The 20,293-nt window shown below is 34.7% G+C and overlaps 1 protein-coding gene across 2 annotated transcripts in view; it reads left to right on the top strand.

Annotated features, from left to right (window-relative positions):
• The window catches only part of MTHFD2L (methylenetetrahydrofolate dehydrogenase (NADP+ dependent) 2 like), a 129,143-nt gene that overhangs the window by 11,058 nt on the left and 97,792 nt on the right, over positions 1-20,293 (top strand). For both annotated transcript variants that reach the window (XM_074276296.1, XM_074276297.1), the window contains exons 2-3: positions 15,067-15,251; positions 16,041-16,163. In XM_074276296.1, coding sequence (XP_074132397.1) covers positions 15,067-15,251; positions 16,041-16,163 — 308 coding nt within the window. The remainder of the gene's footprint in view (positions 1-15,066; positions 15,252-16,040; positions 16,164-20,293) is intronic.

Raw genomic sequence — 20,293 nt, 5'->3', positions numbered from 1 at the left:
AAATAAAGTTCTTGACACTTATTATCAAGCGATTCAGTGTTAGAAATGTATATGGGAATGACATTGAAGAAGATACATTAACATCTACCTTGTTTCTATAGTGTGGGGACCACTGGCTCTTTCCATCTTTCCTATAACTAAATCCTCATAGATGTTAGTTTTCCCTATTGGAATGTGAGCTCCCTGAGAACTAGGGCTGTCTTGCTTTTTTATTTAAAACTTCAATGTCTAGTATACTAATTGAAATGTGTTGTTCAGTCATTTCAGTTTTGTTTGACTCTTTAAGACCCCTTTTGAAGTTTTCTTGGCTAAGATATTGGGGCAGTTAGAACTCCAGATTTGAACTCATGAAGATGATTCTTCCTGACTCTAGACTACCTGGTTACTCCTATGAATTATTATAAGGTAATAATTCAATAAATGTAATTTTTCATTCATAATTTTCCTCAATCAAAAGTCAACATTAGTTTTTATCTACCAGACTGTTGCTGTTTTGAGAGTTACTATGTTGTACCTTTAGAGTCTGAAAAGGTAAATTTAGCTTTCTGTGCTGTGAAGAGAGAGTCTCTTTTGGTGAAATTACCCATCATAGTTAGACAATTTCAATAGTGATGCTTTAAGAAAACTGCTTTAAGTCAGGGTATTTTTAATTTTAAAAAATCACACAACATATTACCTCACAGAAGGGTATAAATGATTCATTTTATTCCAAATTTAATGATGCTGAGCTTGAACATTATATTGCCAATAGTAGATTAAGTTTAAAATAATTGAATTTGCCTGAAGCTACAATGCATTAAACCATGATAAACAGAGCTTCCAGTGAACTGATAGGGAGTATAGTGACTTTTTTCTTTTACCTTCTATTGGTCATAAAGCCCTAAAATCAATTTAATTTTAGAACATCTACAGTAAAGATAGGATATTAAAAACAAGTGAATTACATGCTGAACAATGGGCCTGGAACTTATTATCAGACAAAGGCACTTTCTGTTAATTTCTAAGTGCATTTTAGGGGACAAAGTTTTGATTTGCTTGAAAAAAAATGAAAGGATTAGCCAGAAAATGAAATAGCTACCCTACTGTTGAAAGTCAGCCACACACTTAATTTCTGTTTATTTTAATGTAATCTTATTTGCTTGAAGGCCAAGCATGTAAATGAAACAAACAGCAAAGGATTGCCAATGGCTCAGGGAGTGCTTTGTATGATCTGTTCATGTCAATCTTGTTGAGAAATAACACCCAGATCAAAGTCTCTCTTTCTAGTCCTTGAAGTCATCACCCAGACTTCTTGATATTGATGATAATTCTTTTAGAGGCCCCTCAGTTTCTGATGACCTGCCAATGTCTGAGCCTGTGCTGGATGTCAACCTCACAGCCTCTTTAAATACAATCCAGCTTTCTGAGCTGCGAAGGTCTGGTCTAGCTCCTCTTGTCAGGATAAGCAAATGTCCTTGCCCCACGTTGGGCGCCAATTGTAGCGAGCTGTCGTCTCTAGAAGCTGCCGGATCACTCTCTGGGAAGAGATCTGCTGTGTCTACTCAAATCTCTCAGACAGATTCTTCTTCCTGTAGTGAACCGTTGTCTCCAGGCAGTTGCTGTTAACTCTTGTCCAGAGAAGTGACTTCCCTTCCTGCAGAGAGCCCCGTCAGGCCTGATGTAATGCAGAGACCCTCTTCTTGAATCCTGGCTCTGAATCTCCTCCAGCTCTTATCCTTCTCCAGGCCGATCTGCATGTCTCTTTTATCCTCCCAGAGAATGGGCGTGGGATAATGCAAGGGCTTCTGGGAAGAACCACCCCAGCCAATGAGCTTGCCCCCTCTATCAAGTCAACCTGAGTTCTCACCTTGTAATTGTCCAGAAAACCTGAATTCTCACCTTGTCACTGTCCAGACAACCTGAGTTCTCACTTAGTAATCCTAACACTGAGCTAATCCTTTTAGATGAAAAAACATTATATAAAAATAGGTTTTATTACTTAGTATTTACTTTTTTCCCCTCAATAGTATTTTATTTTTCCAAATACATGTAAAGATAGTTTTCAATATTAATAAGACTTTGTGTTCCTAATTTTTCTTCCCCTTCTTTTAACTTTTCCCACCCCAAGACAGCAAGCAATCAGATATTAACCTGTGTAATTCTTTTAAACATATTTCTATGTTTGTCATGTTGTGTAAGAAAAATCAGGCAAAAGAAAAAAAAGTACAAGAAATTGCTATTTATTCTTGCTGTATTTTATTTAGGGGAACAACAAACAAATGTTAAGTGCCTATGAGCACTTATTAAGAACTACACCAGACACCTTTTTGATTATGGGGATACACTTAGAAAAGTGAAATAAGGTTTACAATTAATCAGTAAATATTTATGTTAGGCCTAATATGTGCCAGGCATTGTACTAAGTGCTGGGAAAGAGGTAAAAAGGAAGACTTAATCCTTTCTTGCATGACACTTAAATTCTTTTGTCATTGTTAGGGAACATTTTTTTCCCCCTTTTATTTGTGATTCAAAAGAGATACATAGAAATTGCATCTTTGCATACAAACTCAATGAGACTTTCTTTCATATAAAAAAGTAATAAAAATGCTTATTCCATTGAAATTGACCACATTAATTATAGGATGCATGGTAGTACAGAAAAACAACATCCTAGTTAGAAAACTTCTGCTTTAAGGAGATATAGGTGCAGACAAAGCAGGACATGGGTTACGTAGTACAAACAAGTAAAACAGACTATGTCTGATATTAGCAAGTCAAATCAGTAAGCATTTATTAAGCACCTACTATGTGCCGGGCATTGTGCTAAGCATTGCAAACACAAAAAAGGGCCAATACACATTTATATCCCCTCCTCCAAATATAAACACTGGGGATACAAAGAAAGGTCATCACATACACAGGCATACATGCACACACATTTTTTTATTTTCAGGGATCCCACAAGCAATAAACTGTAGAAAGAAACATCTGTTCAAACATTATTCAGCACATTAATTCAATTGTGTGATTTATTAAAAACTAAGATGGAATCACTCAAATTAAAAATTAATTCATTTGCATTTTTGTCATTCTTTGCATACTTAATGCTGAAGTGATAAGCAAGGAAACCTTATAGAAAGATATAAGATCATAGATGTGACAATGGGCTAAGATTTAGCATCATCTATTGAGAAGAACCAGTAGGATCCTTTGTTTATAAAAGTAAGCAGTTAGGCTGCATACGTACCAACAGTCTGTGCAGTGCAGATTGTATTGCTTACCTGAATGCAAAAAGAGAAGGTTGATTTTGACCAAATTTTCTAAATCTGGGAATAGATTCCAAGTGATATCCCAATGTATTTTTTATATTTTAAATGTATATTGAAATTTCTAGAGATAATTGCAAGTGAGCATCCTGAGAAAAGGGAATATATGTATATATGGTCATGTGTTTTTATGTGTGTATGTATGTGTGTCTATTTGTATGTATATAGATACCTGTATATGTGTCTGTGTTTGTATGTGTGTGCATTCTGGCCTTTTTTGTATTTCTAGTGCTTTGAACAGGATCTCTTGAATAATAGCCGATGTTCTAATAGGAAAGGCAAGTGCATGCAAATACAAACAACAAAATATAGATTTAATCATTAAAATAAATGCAAAATAGTTAAGCAAAGATTAGGAATCAGGAAAGGATTCATGCAGAAAGAAGATAGTGTTTGAACTGAATCTTAAAGGTACAGAGGGATTTTGAGGGAAGAAGGAGCTAGATTCTGGGCTTGTGGAACTTGTAATGAGTGCAAAATCCGAGATGAAAAAGTTGAGGGTTGTGTGTAAAAAACAAAGAAAATAACAGTTTGGCAGGATTGAAATTTCTCACCTCTAATTGCTTATTGCACATCTCTAACTTGATTTCCAATAGACGTCTCAAAATCAACATAATCAAATTGTCTTTATCCCCAAACCTCAACTTCCCTATTTCTGTTGAGGGCATCTTCATTCTCCTACTTACCAAACTTATGAGATATTATCCTTGACTCCTCAATTTCTGTCACTCTTCGTATCCTATCTTTTTCCAAGTATTTTTTTAACTTTTATAGCATCTCTCATACATGTCTCCTTCTCTTCTCTAACATGATTATCATCTCTTCATGTCTACACTCTTCAATAGCATGGTTTTGGTTCTTTTTGCCTTAAGTCTTTCCCTGCTAAGGGGATCTTCCTAAAACTCAGGACTACCTCCTGTTAGGGTCAGCTTTGATATAGGAATCCTGTTATTTTAGACTTGATGGATGAAATGAGGTGCTTATAAATCACTGAGTAGTTAACAAAAGGAAGTTCACTTAACCCAAATTATGATAGGGATATTCAAGAAAGTTTAGCTTTCATAGATTTATGCCTTGCCTCTCCACCCTACTCCTTACTTCATGTAGAGTATCTACATGAAGTAGGTCAGGGTATGGTGTAACGAGCTGTTGTCTCTAGAAGCTGCCGGATCACTCTCTGGGAAGAGATCTGCTGTGTCTTCTACTCAAATCTCTCCAACAGATTCTTCTTCCTGTAGTGAACCGTTGTCTCCATGTAGTTGCTGTTAACTCTTGTCCAGAGAAGTGACTTCCCTTCCTGCAGAGAGCCCCGTCAGGCCTGATGCAATGCAGACACTTCTCCTTGAATCCTGGCTCTGAATCTCCTCCAGCTCTTATCCTTCTCCAGGCAGACTCACTTTCCAGGCCCACTGTTCTCTCTTTTATTCTCCCAGAGAATGGGCGTGGGATAATGCAAGGGCTTCTGGGAAGAACCACCTCAGCCAATGAGCCTGCTCCTTCCATCAAGTCAACCTGAGTTCTCACCTTGTAATTGTCCAACCTGAATTCTCACCTTGTCACTATCCAGACAACCCGAGTTCTCACTTAGTAATCCTAACAGTATGGTAATTTAAATGGTCTTCAAACATTGATCAAGTTAGAGGAGCCCCAATTTCACATGAGTGGGACTTTTTATACCTATAGGTAATTAGAAAACTGTCAAAAGAAACAGAGGCTAATGAGGCTCCAGGGACAGCTTTGCTACTTTTTAGGAAAAACTAATATTTGTTGCTGGGAAATAGGTATAGGGCTACTCTGGTTCTATTGGAACCCTCCTACTCACTTCTGGTGGCTACCTTCTGGAACAAATATAAAATCTATCTTTTAAAAATCTCTTAGAATCTGACCTTTTCCTACATTTCTAGTTTTATTCTTTTAAAATTTCACCCATTCCTATATTCTTTTCCTTCTCATCTCTTCCCATTGACTTCCTTGGTTTCCTTCAAGACTCATTCCAAATATTACCTTCTAAAAATGATTTTTCTTTCCTGGAGTCTAACCACTAACTTTCTAGTGTCTTCCTCTAAGGTCTTTTCCATATGACTTTCTGAAGTTCTAAAGTTTGCCTTTGAATTCCCATAGCATATTAGCATAGTTTTTGGTGCACATTAAGTTCTGATTAAATGTTTATTGACCATCAGACTGGTTACTTTTCCAGGTTTATTTTATATTACTCTCTTTTACACATAATGTGTTTCAGCAAGACTGACCTGTTTGTTTCTTCTTGTGAGAGGAATAATATCTTAATCTTCCCCCCATGCAAATTTATCTAGCTTTTCTTTAAAAAGTATTGAAACATTCTTTGATATTCAGTTGACTCAGGAAATAAAAACTCTTATTTTGTTGTTGTTCTTGTTTTTTTATTAAACCTTTTTATTTTCCCTTTGTTCTGCCCACTTCCCTAGACATCAACAAACATGTGCAATTCGTCTGCAAATACTTCCACAATTACCATGGTACACAAGAAAAATCAGACCAAAAATGAAAAAAAAAAAAATGAGAAAGGCAAAAACCAAACAAACAACGAAAAAGTAAAAACACTATGTTATGATCCACACTCAGTTCCCATAGTCCTCTCTGGGTCCAGATGGCTCTCTCCATCACAAGTCCATTGAAACTGGCCTGAATCACCTCGCTGTAGAAAAGAGCCATGTCCATCCAGAACTGATCATCACATAACCTTGTTGCCTTCTACAATATTCTCCTGGTTCTAATTACTTCACTTAGCATCAGTTCATGTAAGTCTCTCCAGGCCTTTCTAAAACCATCCTGCTGATCATTTCGTACAAAATTGTTTCTTCCATAACATTCATATACCATAACTTATTTCACCATTCTCTAACTGATGGGCATCCACTCAGTTTTTAGTTTCTTGCCACTACAAAAAGGGCTGCTACAAACATTTTTGCACATGTGGGTACTTTTCTGTTTTTTGTGTTCTCTTTGGAATACAGGCTCAATACAGACACTGCTGGATCAAAAGGTATGCACAGTTTGATAGCCCTTTGGACACAGTTCCAAATGGCTCTCCAGATGTTTGGATCAGTCAACTCCACCAAAAATGTATCAGTGTCCCAGTTTTCCCACATCCCCTCCAGCATTCACCATTATCTTTTCTTGTAATTTTAGCCAATCTGAGAGGTGTGTAGTGCTACCTCAGAGTTGTCTTAATTCACATTTCTCTGATCAATAGTAATTTAGAGCATCCTTTCATATGACTAGAAATGGTTTTAATTTCTTTGTCTGAAAATTATCTGTTCATATCCTTTGACCATTTATCAGTTGGAGAATAAAAAAGCTCCTACTTTTTATATCTCCTGATGTAGAAAGCATCTCCTGAATAGAAAGCAGCCACAAGAAGCTTCAGGGGCACTTGGAGCCTTGATGAATTGAGACAGGAGCTTCTCTAGGCTGAAGTGTCCTCAATGCCTATCCTTGTTGAATAGTCTCTTGCAGTGGGTACAAAAATGTCCTTATATTAATGACCTATGAGTGTCTCATTCATTCCAAACTGTTCCCCAGTAATCTACTGGGTTATGGCTTGAGTCAGACCCAGCCCAGAATTCCTATACATGACATTATAGCATTTATGACTGTGTATTTGCATAAACTGTGCCCCATTTGTGATGTGTATGTAAATGTGTGTGTGTGTGTGTGTGTGTGTGTATGTGTATTTCCTCCTCTTATACCTTGTAGAGCTTTATCTTCCTTCAGTGTTCAACTCATGCCTCCTCCTATATGAGACCTCTCCTGATTCTCCTAGTTAATGTTCTCCCCTCACTGGAAATTATCTTGCATTTACTTTCTATGCACTTCATGTGTATGTCTTTATGTGTTTATCTACATTCCTGTTATTTCTTCTTAATAAAATGTAACCTTCTTGAGGGATGAGCTCTTTTGTATTTGTCTTTATATCTTGGGCAGTTAGCACAACAATAAATAACTCTTGATAAATATTTCTTGAATGAAAAGCTTTTTAGACTTTTATGGATAGTGGCCATTCCCTAAAATTTCTGCAATCTTTCAGATTATACAAGATATATACATTTTGAAATGATGGTTTGTCAAGACAACATCTTCCAGATAGTTGCCATGTAGTTGCCATATGTGACTATCTTCCACTGTCTTTACTAGCACCAATTATTTGATAAATAAGTGAAATAACCAATTTGAATAGAAGTAGATGAAGTTCTTGTAGTTTATGCTAGGTTATTGGTAAGTCTGCATGAATATACACAGGGTGAAACCCATTCTGTAATTAGGGACATTTACCTTCATAACAAGCCTTTATCTCCTTAGATTAAGGGGGAAGTTATATTACTACTCCATTTCCAGGAATCTTGCCTTACCAGAACTTTTAATAATCTGCTGAAGCATCCTAGAGGTTTATGATATATTTAATGACCCAAAGAACCAATTCATTCAATCCCTTAGCTTGAAGTAGTTAGATCTACAGTTTTATGGAGACCAGTATAACCATTATCAATAGTGAGCCTTTCCACTTACTATCACTTTTATCGATGCTCTGGTTGTATTTCTCCTATAAGGTTCTTGATAGAGAAAATCACAGTATCTTAGAAGCAGACAGTATACCAGAGATCTTTTAGTCCAACACCTACCTGGAAAAAACTCAGTAGTTCACCTCTCTTCTTACTTCACCCATACAAAATGAATGTCTTCTCAGTCCACAGAACTTCCTGCAGAAAGAACAAGAAAAAGAACAAATTTACAAAGTAATGCTTCAAAGACTCTCTATGTCTTCCATGGAAAAGGCTCTATATCCAGAAGGAGAGTAATTAAACAAAGCCAGTTAAAAAAAAAAAAACACATACACACACACACACACACACACACACACACACACACATACACACACACACACAAAACTAAGACCCCACTAAAATTAAGATTGTACTAAATCTTGAATATGTTGAACCCAAATGAAGATCTAAGAAGATGCTGTCTGATAATAATAATGGTAGTAGTAGTAATAGTAGTAATGAAAACAAATAATATGCAACCTATCATAAATAATATTAATATATATTATGTGACATAATATATACATAACATAATAAATGACAATATTATATAATGTGGCATTATATGTATTAAAATAATATCTAGCTCTTATAATAGCACTTTAAGGTTTATAAAATGAGTAGCCTTATACTACATGAAGCTTTTCCCTAATAGGAAGATAATTAATGCTTGAAAAAGTGGTTAAGTAGATAACTTTAATCTGATACTGAATCAAATTTAAGGAATGAGGTAGAGTCTGGATATGGCAGGGACTAGGTACTAATAATGTTAAAAACAGTTACTGATAGCCTGCATTCTCAGACAAAGTAGGGATAGGACTGGAGGCAATTGTTAAAATTCTGAATAGAGAACTGGGTCTGGAGTCAAGATACTATGAGTTCAAATTCCACCTCAGACACTAAGTATTTAAGTGAATCTGGGAAAATCATTTAACCTTTATTCACCTTGGTTTATTCAACTGTTTTAATGGGGATAATAATACCTAGCTTCCAGTGCAATTGTGAGGATAAAATGAGACAACATTTGTAAACATTCTTAGCACAGTGTCTAGAAAATAGTAGATATTATATTCCTCCTCACTTTTACCATTTGGAGTTTTAGCTTCTTTCAATGCTTAGTTCATGCCCTCTCTTAAAATTTGTTGTTATTGAATTGTTTCAGTGATTCCTTATTCTTTGTGATCCATTTGAAGTTTTCTTGGCAAAGATATTGGAGTTAGTTGCCATTTCTTCCTCTAGCTCATTTTATAGGTAAAGAAACTAAGGCAAATAGGGTTCATAATTTGCCCAGAATAACATAACTGGTAAATATTTGAGGCTGGATTTGAATTCAGCAAGATTTTGACTTTTTGACTTCAGAACCTGTATTGTAACCATTATGTCATGGATCTGGCCAAGAACTATGCAAATGGTAGCTGTTGTTTTAAGTACATAAAACAATAAAGATAAGGATAACTTGTACTTTAGCCTAAGTCAGCAGTGGATTAATGCCTCCAGGAGTTGCCTTGTTCCAAACTATTTCTTTAATGAAATGGCTACTTCTCTTATGCTGTAATTGGAGAGCTGCCTGAATGATCTTGTTAATTGAATTGATATTGCTAATTATATGTTAAGAGATAGTAGGAATAGCAGCTGTTTTTAAAAAAATTACTTGCAATAGAAAAGACTTGTATGGAAGTGTAACTGTATCCTCAATAAAAACAGCACTAAGACTTTTGGGATGCTCTGTATTTTACAGTTATTTATTTTACTACACACCCACACTAAATGTGTAAGCTCCCTGAGGATTGTTTAAACAGTGCTTAGCTTGGTGGTTCTTCACATAAGAGATGCTTAATAAGTGTTTGGTGGAGTCTTAGGGGAACAAAAGGCACCCCTAGTTCAGCATGACAAAAGGTCAGCCAGACTTTGCTGAATGATATTTAATAAAGAGGGTATTATTACCCACCAATAACAATAATAATCACTAACATTTAAATAGCACTTATTGTGCTAAATGCTTTACCATTTTTATCTCCTGTGATCCTCACAACTCTGTTTAGTAGTTGCTATTGTGATCTCAATTTTATAGTGGGGGAAACTGAGGCAAATAGTATGTGTTTCAAGTTAAATTTGAACTCAGCTCTTCCAGACTCTAGTGCAATGATCATTGTGCTGCCTTGCTATGCTACTTCTTGTTCACTCATTTTCAGTAATATTTGACACTTTGTGACCCCATTTGAGGTTTTCTTAGAAAAAATACTGGACTGGTTTGCTGTGTTCTTCAGTTCATTTGACAGATGAGGAAACTAAGGCAGACAGGATTAAATGACTTACCCAAATAATAAGTGTACAAAGCCAGATTTTTTTGAACTCAGAAACTTTAGGCCCTACAATCTATCCACTGAGCCACCTAGCTGCCAATTCTATTTGTGGCTAATTCTCCCTATTAGAAATGTTTTCTAAATTTGTTTAGAGCCTAAACTTGTTTCTTTGTCCATTATGCTCATTATTCATAGATCATAGATTAATGACCAGAAGGGACTTTGGAGACCATTTACAGTTATCTCTTCTACATCATAACTTTCCTTATCACAGTTCTGATATATTGTAGGTTAGCATAAAACATTAAATGGGAATTTTGGAGGAGTTTTGCCTAAGCTGTAGACAACATGCAAAGGCCAGCATATGACTCAGAAAAAGTTGCAGAAAATATATGTATAGTATTATACAATATCAGCATCTTTTATCTTTTAATACCATAATAACCCAGACTTCTGGTATGAAGGGAGAGCCAAAAAGTTTTATGGGATTTTTACAGATTGCAAGGGTTACCTTGCTCCTAACCCTTATATTCTAGAAGGGATAAGACCCAAACTTTTATTAAACAGAGGAGGAAGGTAAGGAAGGTAAAGGAAGAAGGAAGGTGAACTGATTTGCCAAAATTACTTAGTAAGTAACTAAGGTAAGACTTAAACCCAGATCCACTTACTCAAACAGCAGTGCTCTTTTCACTTTACCATGAAGTCTCATTCTAGTTCTGCCTTCCGAGTTCCATTCCAATTTCTAGTGTTTCAGGTGACAGCCATTCAAATATTTGAAGACTGCTATCATGTTACCCCTAAGAATTTTCTTCTTCAAATTAAACACCCCCAGTCCCTCAACCAATCCTTCTATGTTTTGATCGCAAGATCCTTCATTGTCTTGATTATCCTGCTGGACATTCTCTGGGTTATCTACATCCTTCCTAAAATGTGGTGCCATGAAGTGAAAATATTATTGTGGAATGAGCAGGGCAGAGGACCATGGAATTATAGCCTTGTAAACCCCGGACACTCTTAATGTCACCCAATTATTGAATTAGCTTTTTGGGTTGACATCACACTGTAGACTTATGTTGAAATTTCAATCCTAGTGAAACTTCCAGATCTTTTTAAGTGAACTACTCTCTTAAATGAACTCCTCTTATACTTAAACAATTTTAAAAAAATTTCCTTGTAGGGATTTCTTTCAAGTGTTGATCAGTGGATTTTTTTCTATATCTACTTTTCCCTCCTGTTCTAACACTTAGGGACAATTTTCTTTATTTCTTGTATTATTACATCAAGATTCCTTTTTAGTGGTCATCGCTTTAGTGTAGTTCAATTATTCTTAGGCTTTCTCTTCTTGATCTGTTCTCCAAATCTGTTATTTTTCTTATGAGATGTCTCAATTCTCTTTTATTTTTTCATTCTTTACATTTTGTTTTATAATTTCTTGGTCTCTTATAACTTCAATAGCTTTCCCTTGCCCAATTTTAGTTTTTAAGGAGTCATTTTCTTCTTTAAAATTATGGATCTTCTTTTCTAGTAGTTTAACTTCATTTTCAAAATCATCTTGTTTTTCTTGTATTGCTCTATTCTTAGTTTTTTTCCTCAATCATTTGATTTTTGAAGCATTTTTAAAAGTTTTTTTTGAATTTTTTTGGGGCAGGTGACCATTTGACATTACTCTTTAGGATAGAAGAAGATTTTTTATTTCAATATCCTCCTCTGAAGATGAAGGCTGCTTTTCCCTATTCCCATAGTTACTTTCTATGGATGGGTTTTTCTCTTTTACCTAATTATACAAAATAAGATTACACCTAATCCTGGGGTATGGGAGATAGTACCTCTGACATTAGGTCCTCTTTTAATTCTCAATTGTGGTCTGGAACTAAAAACTAAGAACTCTATCTCCTGTAACTGCCAGCAGTAGGCTGCATTCCTGCCCTACTGCTTTGGCATTCATCTGTTATTCATTGTTTCTTTCTCGCCCAAGGCAGCATCTCAGCAGCACAGTTGGGCCTAGTATTCCTTATCAGCAGAGGTTCCCTCAGATTTCCCCCAGATGCCCAACTCTCCACACTGTCTAGGAGGTGAAAGTCCCTGAAGGTAGGCCCCGGATTATATCCCAATATCTTGGGGCTCTCCACTTGCCATTTCAACTGAACTAGCCTGGAAGTGTTTATATTTTACAGGAATCAAACCTCAGCCCTGGTATCTTTTTTTTTTTTGGGGGGGGGATCTTTTCTGATTGTCCTAGGAGTTTTACCCCAATTCTATTATTTTAGTTGCTGTATATTTTCCCTGAGGAATTTTTTTTTCTTATTTGTGGGAGAAATCTGGAGAGTTTGGAATTTTCTGACCTAATCTGCCATCTTCCCAGAATCCTCTTCCATTTAACATTCTTTAAAAAAAAAAATTAGGCTCCAAATTTTCTCTCCACCTTTAGCCCCTCTCCAATTAAAGGCAAGCAATATAATGTCAGCTCAAAAAATATAAGGCATATTTTTCATATTAGCTATATTGTTCCCATTTCTCCAAAAAGTGGGGGGAAATACTTTGTATTCAAAATTCACAATTCTGTCTCTAGAGGTGGATAGAATTTTATTACTGTTATTACTGTTGTTTTATGATTATTATGAATTCTTTGAAATTATCTTGGATTATTGTATTGATTAGAGGAGCTAAGTCTTTCAAAATTGATCAATTACAATATTGCTGTTATTGTATACAATGTTCTTCTGGTTTGCTGACTTGACTTTTCTTCATTTCCAATAAGTTTTACCAGATTTTTCTGAAACCATCCTGCTCATCATTTCTTATGTCACAATAACACATCACAATATGATCAGCCATTCATCAGTTGAACACCCTTCAATTTTCTATTCTTTGGCATCACAAAAGGAATTGCTAGAAATGTTTTTGTACATTTAAGTACTTTTCCTTTTTCTTTGATGTCTTTGGGATGTAGACCAGGTTGTGGCATTATTGGGTCAAAGGGTATGCACAGATTTATAGCCCTTTGAGCAATATTCCAAATTGTTCTATAGGATGGTTAGACTAAATCAGAACTCTGCCAATAATACATTAATGTCCCAATTTTTTCATATCATTTCCAGAATTTGTGAGGTGGCACCTCAGAGTTGTTTTAATTTTCCTTTATTTAATTATGAGTAAGTTACAATATTATTTCTTCTTCTGAAAACTGCCTATTTATATCTTTTGACCATTTATCAATTGGGGAATGATTTTTGTTTTTATAGTTGAAAAGTAAAGTCTTTATCAGAGAAACTTGCTTTAAAAATCTCCCTTTCCTCTTGTCCCAGTTTCCTGTTTTCCTTCCAATTTTGACTCCATTACTTCTGTTTGTGCAAAAACTTCAATTTCATGTAATTATTTTTTTTTCATCTTTCATCCCATGATCCTCAATATTTCTTCTTTGGTCATAAATTCTTCCCTTATCCATAGATCTAGCTGATAAAATTTTTCTTGCTCCCTGAATCTGCTTAAGATATCATCCTTTATGTCTAAAGCATGTAGTCATTTTGATCTAATCTTGGTATATAGTATGAATGTTGATTTATGCTCAGTTTATGCCAGAGTACTTTCTAATTTACCAGCAAATTTTGTTAAATAGTGATTTCTTGTTCCCTAAATTTGGATCTTTGGGCTTACCAGCACTGGATTATTATGTTCAATTACTCTTATATATAGTATATCTAAACTATTCCACTGATCCAAGACTATATTTCTTAGTCAAAACCAGATTATTTTCATGATTATCACTTTATAATATAATCTGAAATTTGGTACTGCTAAGCTAGCCTTTTTGTTGACTATGATGTTTGCAGCCATTAAACCTCAAAAAGAAATATTAGAATTAAGGTACCAGCAGCAAATTTGGGACACCAATACTATGTTCACTTATCTATTTCCCCAGTAATGGTTATTTCCAAGAGAGAAACCATAGTACATTCCTCCTGGGAAGCCTTGACTTGCTATATTTCTACTATTTCATCCCTAAAGTAGATCACTGTTCAGAACTATACTTGGTCATCTATGGCTATAAGTAGAAAAGTTATGATGCAACAGTATTTGGATGTATCTAGGTCAGTAGTGGGAATTTTATATTTCACCACAGATTTCCTTCAACACAGAAGTAGGATCTTGAATTTGTGGGGTCTTGAATTTTCCAAGGCCAACTTGTGCATTATTTCCTGATCTACTATTGATTTTACAATTGAATTCCTTGTTTTGATCAAAGGCTTTGACAATTTCATTTTAGGATTCTCTAGACACTGTGGTATCAACTTGACCTGGCTATTTTCTTATATCCATTCTTGCTCCCAATTCAGGCCTTTCCTCTTCTGCCCAAGGCTATCATCATAATTATATATATATATATATATATATATATATATATATATATATATATATATATATATATATATATATACACACACACACATATATAATGTAAACATATATATGTATGCATATATACATACATATATATATTATAGTTATGTATATTTTTGAGTCAGGAGACCTGGCTCCCATTCCTGGCTCTGCCATTTTCTGCTAGCATGATCTTGGAAAGATCACTTTGATTCTCCAGGCTTAGATTTTTTTTATCTGCACATTGAGTAGACTGTAATAGAAATTCTCTAGAACAGACCCATTCTAACTCTAAATCTACATTCTTGTATCCTTCTCCCCTCCTATAATTTGTCTAACCGTTCACATATGTTGTTTACGACCTGAATGAATAATTATTTTCTCTTTAACTTTTAGACTTTCTTCATCAAATAGTAGGTACTTAATAAATCTCATTAATTGAGCAATCAATGCTGTTTTTTTTTAATTGTGCATCTTTTCTTTGCTTACCTATTTTTATAGATGTGAAGCCACCATTATCTCAGGAACTGAAATGGCCAGACAAATCTGTAAAGAAATATGTCATGAGGTAGAATCATGGGTGTCTCTTGGGAACAGAAAACCTCATCTCAGTATTGTTTTGGTAGGAGACAACCCAGCAAGCCATACTTATGTAAGAAATAAAATAAAAGCTGCTACAGCTGTGGGTAAGTAAGAATTTCATAAGAACACCTATATCTATTAAACATTTCACATATATTCTTCACATGCAGGGCACACTTACAGATTTAATTTTTAAAATATTTTCTGTTATTTAAAATACAGGCAGTTATTAATATGTTATTTGGTACTTTGTGGTTAAAGAGAATGTAAGAGACAAGACAAGTCAGAAAAAATCAAATATTTTTTCTTTTTCTACACTAGTTTTACTTAATTTTCTTTGATTAAAAAGTATAGCTTAATATACTTTAGAGTGTGACTGATGCATTCTTCTGGGTAGATGTCTTTACCTGTATCTAGGGATTATGGAAAATCAACATCAGAAGAAACCTGGAACAGCAAAAGTTAACTGGAACCCAACTTCTTTGTACTTTGTGATCCCATATATGATCTAATAATTAAATGTAGGAGTTATGAAATTATGATTTATTACCAGTAAATGTTTGGTTTGTAAACCTATTTTACATACGTATATGCCTGGGAACATGTAAACATTTCTTTGGCAAAAAGGGGTTATTAAGTAGAAAAAGTCGCTAAAGTAGAAAAAGTGATCATTGAAGTCCAACCTAAATGTTTCTAATCAGAAAGAAGCTCACTTTCTGAAAAGGAAGGGAAAAAGGACAATGAATTCAGGAGACATAAATAAATTAGAGTATCTAACAAATAGGACAAATAGAAATGCCTAGAAAGGAGTATTGAAATTGACTCATTGTCCCACTCACATTCAGTAAATAACCTGTATGGTTATTGTCTGACTCCTGTATGTTTTCTTCTAGGCATTGGTAGTGAGGTCATCCTGAAACCTAAAAATGTTTCTCAGGAAGAACTTTTGGACATAACTGAGCAACTGAACATGGACTCAAGAGTTAGTGGTATATTAGTTCAACTTCCTTTGCCAGGTAATACAATTTTTATTATACATCTTGGGGGAAATTTTACATTTACTATATAGAAGATATAATCTATATTTTTAGAGGGAGGAGACAGCCACACCAGTAAAATAACTACTCTTTCAAAGTACAAAACTGGTGTATAGTTTTTTGTTTGTTTCTTTCATATTGAAGACAGAGAAGGGCAAAATTTGCATCAAGTCAATTTGTAAATTCATCAACAAACACTAAGAGGATCTATTCTGAATTTACAATTAGTTCAAGAAATGCTAGGGAGCTCTTTTACCCTTAACCAGTTAATTCCCTGGATTAAATTTGTGGAGATCTCAGCCATATTTCACACTGAAATAAAAGTTTTTGTCAGACAGATGATTTTTTTCAAAGCAAAATGGCAACACGAAGCAATAGAAAATAAATTTAAAATGTTTGTGACAAATATAGACTATATCTTCTATATTTCATTAGTTCCTATGGGTGAAAACCCAATCCTTCCAAAACTTAAGCTCTTCTATATAGTGGAAATCATAGGATTTAGAGGCAGAAATCAAGTCTCCTTGCCTTTAAGCTAATATAGGCTTTGTTGGTCTATCTTTTAGGAACCCAGGATCACATGATAAAATAGCATCAGACTTTGGGGGTTCTTAAATTATATCATTAACACTAAAATGATTCTACCCTTTGTTTCAGAAATTTTATACCACTTTTCCATTTCCCAGGATATTTCTCCCCTTTCTCACTTTCAAAAATACATTTTTAAAATATGTAGTACTGTTTTGGCCAGTGAAAGAAAAAATTTTTTTTATTATATATATATATATTTTTTTTTTATAATATTATCCCTTGTATTCATTTTTCCAAATTACCCCCCCTCCCTCTATTCCCTCCCCCCGATGACAGGCAATACCATACATTTTACATGTGTTATAATATAGTCTAGATACAATACATGTGTGTGAATATCATTTTCTTGTTGCACAATAAACATTAGAATCCGAAGGTACATGCAACCTGGGCAGACAGATATTAGTGCTAACAATTTACATTCACTTCCCAGTGTTTCTTCTCTGGGTGTAGCTACCTCTGTCCATCATTGATCAACTGGAAGTGAGTTGGATCTTCTTTATGTTGAAGATTTCCACTTCCATCAGAATACATCCTCATACAGTATTGTTGTTGAAGTGTACAGTGATCTTCTGGTTCTGCTCATTTCACTCAGCATCAGTTGATTTAAGTCTCTCCAGGCCTCTCTGTATTCCTCCTGCTGGTCATTTCTTACAGAACAATAATATTCCATAACCTTCATATACCACAATTTACCCAACCATTCTCCAACTGATGGACATCCATTCATCTTCCAGTTTCTAGCTACAACAAAAAGAGCTGCCACAAACATTTTGGCACATATATGTCTCTTTCCGCTCTTTAGTATTTCTTTGGGATATAATCCCAGTAGTAGCGCTGCTGGGTCAAAGGGTATGCACAGTTTGATAACTTTTTGGGCATAATTCCAGATTGCTCTCCAGAATGGCTGGATTCTTAGTGAAAGAAAAATTTAAGGACCCTATATATACCAAAATATTTTCATCAAAAATATTAGCATTAGAAAAGAACTGGAAATAAAATAGATGCCTATCATTTGGGGAGTGATTAAACAAATTGTTTTGCATGAATGTAATGAAATATTATTTTTAATAAATTATTAATATGAATACAGAAAAGAATGGAAAAATTTATCTGAAATAAGAAGAATCTGAAAATTAACATATACAATGATTACAACAATGTACTTGAAAAGAACAATAACAGTAAAACAATCAACACTAATGCTAGAAAGTCATAGTGATTATACTTGGTCCTAGAGAAGACATATAAGAAGGCACTTCATCTATTCCTTTGCAGAGGCATTGGGTGAGTGGAACACAGAATATTATTGCTAAAAGGGGGGAATAATTCAACAAAACATTAAAAAGTAAATCTTTTAATTTTTTTTTTTTTTTTTTGTTATAAGGGATATATTTCTGAAAGTGACAAGGGGGAGAAATATCCTGGGAAATTGAAAAGTGCCATAAAAAAGATATAAACTGAAATTTATTTAAAATAAATTATCAGTTACAAATTTTAAAGTATTATACTGGATTTTCTTTCGCCAAAAAAAAAAAAAAAAAAAAAATCATTTATTTTTGTAGAAAGTGTTGAAATAAATGTCCTTCTTGTTCCAAGTGATTTTTATCAGAATTGAACACTAGATGGCAATGCTGTTCCATTTGAGATGAATGTTAGCTAGGCTTTGTTTCTGATCTGTGACAGAATTCTCTTGTTCCCTCTCTCAAAGCCAGGCAAGCTACATACATCACTCTTCGGGTTTCCAGGGCGGCCTGAGCAGGGTATGAGATGTGGGGCAATTTTTTTTTCTCTACTACTATGAGGTAGAACTCTCATTAGCTGTAATTTCTTCTCTTATCTACCCTTGGGGGGCAAGTGACTAGCACTTGAGTTCCATTTAACCCTAAAAATTGATTCCTTTTTCACCAAACAATAGGATATTTATCTCAAAGATATAACAAGAACAAATTTGCAAATATTCCTCTGGGGCATCCTTCCTTGCATCATCTTATTCTCCAGATAGATTAGAAACTTAGCTCTGTTCTATATAGCATGGGATCCCACCAGCTCACATCCAGATATAGCATGACTGCTGATTAATAATTTTCCTGACCCTCAAAGTCACTTCTGAAAAATCACCTCTTGCTCCCTGGGGCATCAAGGCTAAGACACTCAATCTATACTTTAACTTCTGGATTCCTATGGTTTTCAAAACTCCTTACTCCCATTCCTGAATTCTCCAAGAGAGACACTGAGATCCTCCAAAAGTAAAGGGGACATTAACTGAAGATAACAGACTTTGAATGCCAATAAAAAAAAAAAAAAACTTCATGTTCATCACATGTCCAGTTGATCAAAGCTACTTAACTAATGTCCATTAGTGCTCTAGTCTCTCCAAGGTCTTTTTCTTATATGATTCTACTAGAAGCAATTTTCTAAGATCTTTCTCATGGAGAGATGCTATCTGAGGTGATCTGGGCATGTGACAAATTCCCATGGTTGATTTTCAAAATTTTTTTAAAAATGGAATTTTTAATGAAAGAAAATCTAGTACAATATTTTAAAATTTGTGACTAATTTATTTTAAATACATTTCAATTGATATCTTTTTTATACCACTTTTCCACTTCCCAGGATATTTCTCTTCTTTCTTACTTTCAAAAATACATTAATTTTTTAAAATTTAAAATCAGAAAGATCTCACCAAATTCAGCAAGCAGTTGTAAAGTACATATTCTTTTCCTAGTTTGGTTCAAGGTACTAAGGCACACTCCTTGATACTGAGTTGCTTGAACTTTAGTTATGGGATACATCACATGTTTAAAGAATAATTCAAAGGAGTACAGGACAGCCTCTGATTTACGATTAGATTGTAAAGTTATTAAATAAAAAATAAAATATTAATGAAACTTTAATGGTTTGAATATATGGTCTAGTAAAACTACTTTTAATAGCAAGATCAAATTTATATTAAAATGATTTATTACACTTTTGGGGGTGATGCCAAGATGGTGCAGTAAAGCCAGGAAGCTGTTCAAGCTCTCCCAGTTTCCCTTGAAAACCACATGAAACCAAGTCTGATGAAATGAAATCACTCTCGAGATAGGCTGGAAAAACTTCAAGAAAGGTCAGTCTCATGGGGGTGAAAAGAGAATTCAGCCCAACTCAGACAGAATTTGGGAATTTCAAAACTCCTTACTCCCATTCCTGAATTCTCCAAGAGAGACACTGAGATCCTCCAAAAGTAAAGGGGACATTAACTGAAGATAACAGACTTTGAATGCCAAATCAGCAACTAAGACTCAGTCCTGACTCAGTAGAGGATCAGATCAATGGGGCAGCCTCTAGTCTCAGTTCAGAAAGCAAACTCTGGGAAAGCAAGCTGTTTCCTGAAAAGAGAAGGCAAAATCACCTCCTGCAAACACAAAAGCCAAAGCCAAGGCATTGGGCGGCACAGGAAAATTGGGACCTCAGGAGCAGAGCTCAACCATAAAAGAAAAAAAAGAGGAAATACTAAATAAAAGAAAAGAAAATGA

The sequence above is a fragment of the Sminthopsis crassicaudata genome, chromosome 6 (genome assembly GCF_048593235.1).
Source record: "Sminthopsis crassicaudata isolate SCR6 chromosome 6, ASM4859323v1, whole genome shotgun sequence".
NCBI classification, from domain to species: domain Eukaryota; kingdom Metazoa; phylum Chordata; class Mammalia; order Dasyuromorphia; family Dasyuridae; genus Sminthopsis; species Sminthopsis crassicaudata.
The sequence above is the reverse complement of the archived record's forward strand: the minus strand, read 5'-3'. Positions and strand labels throughout refer to the sequence as shown.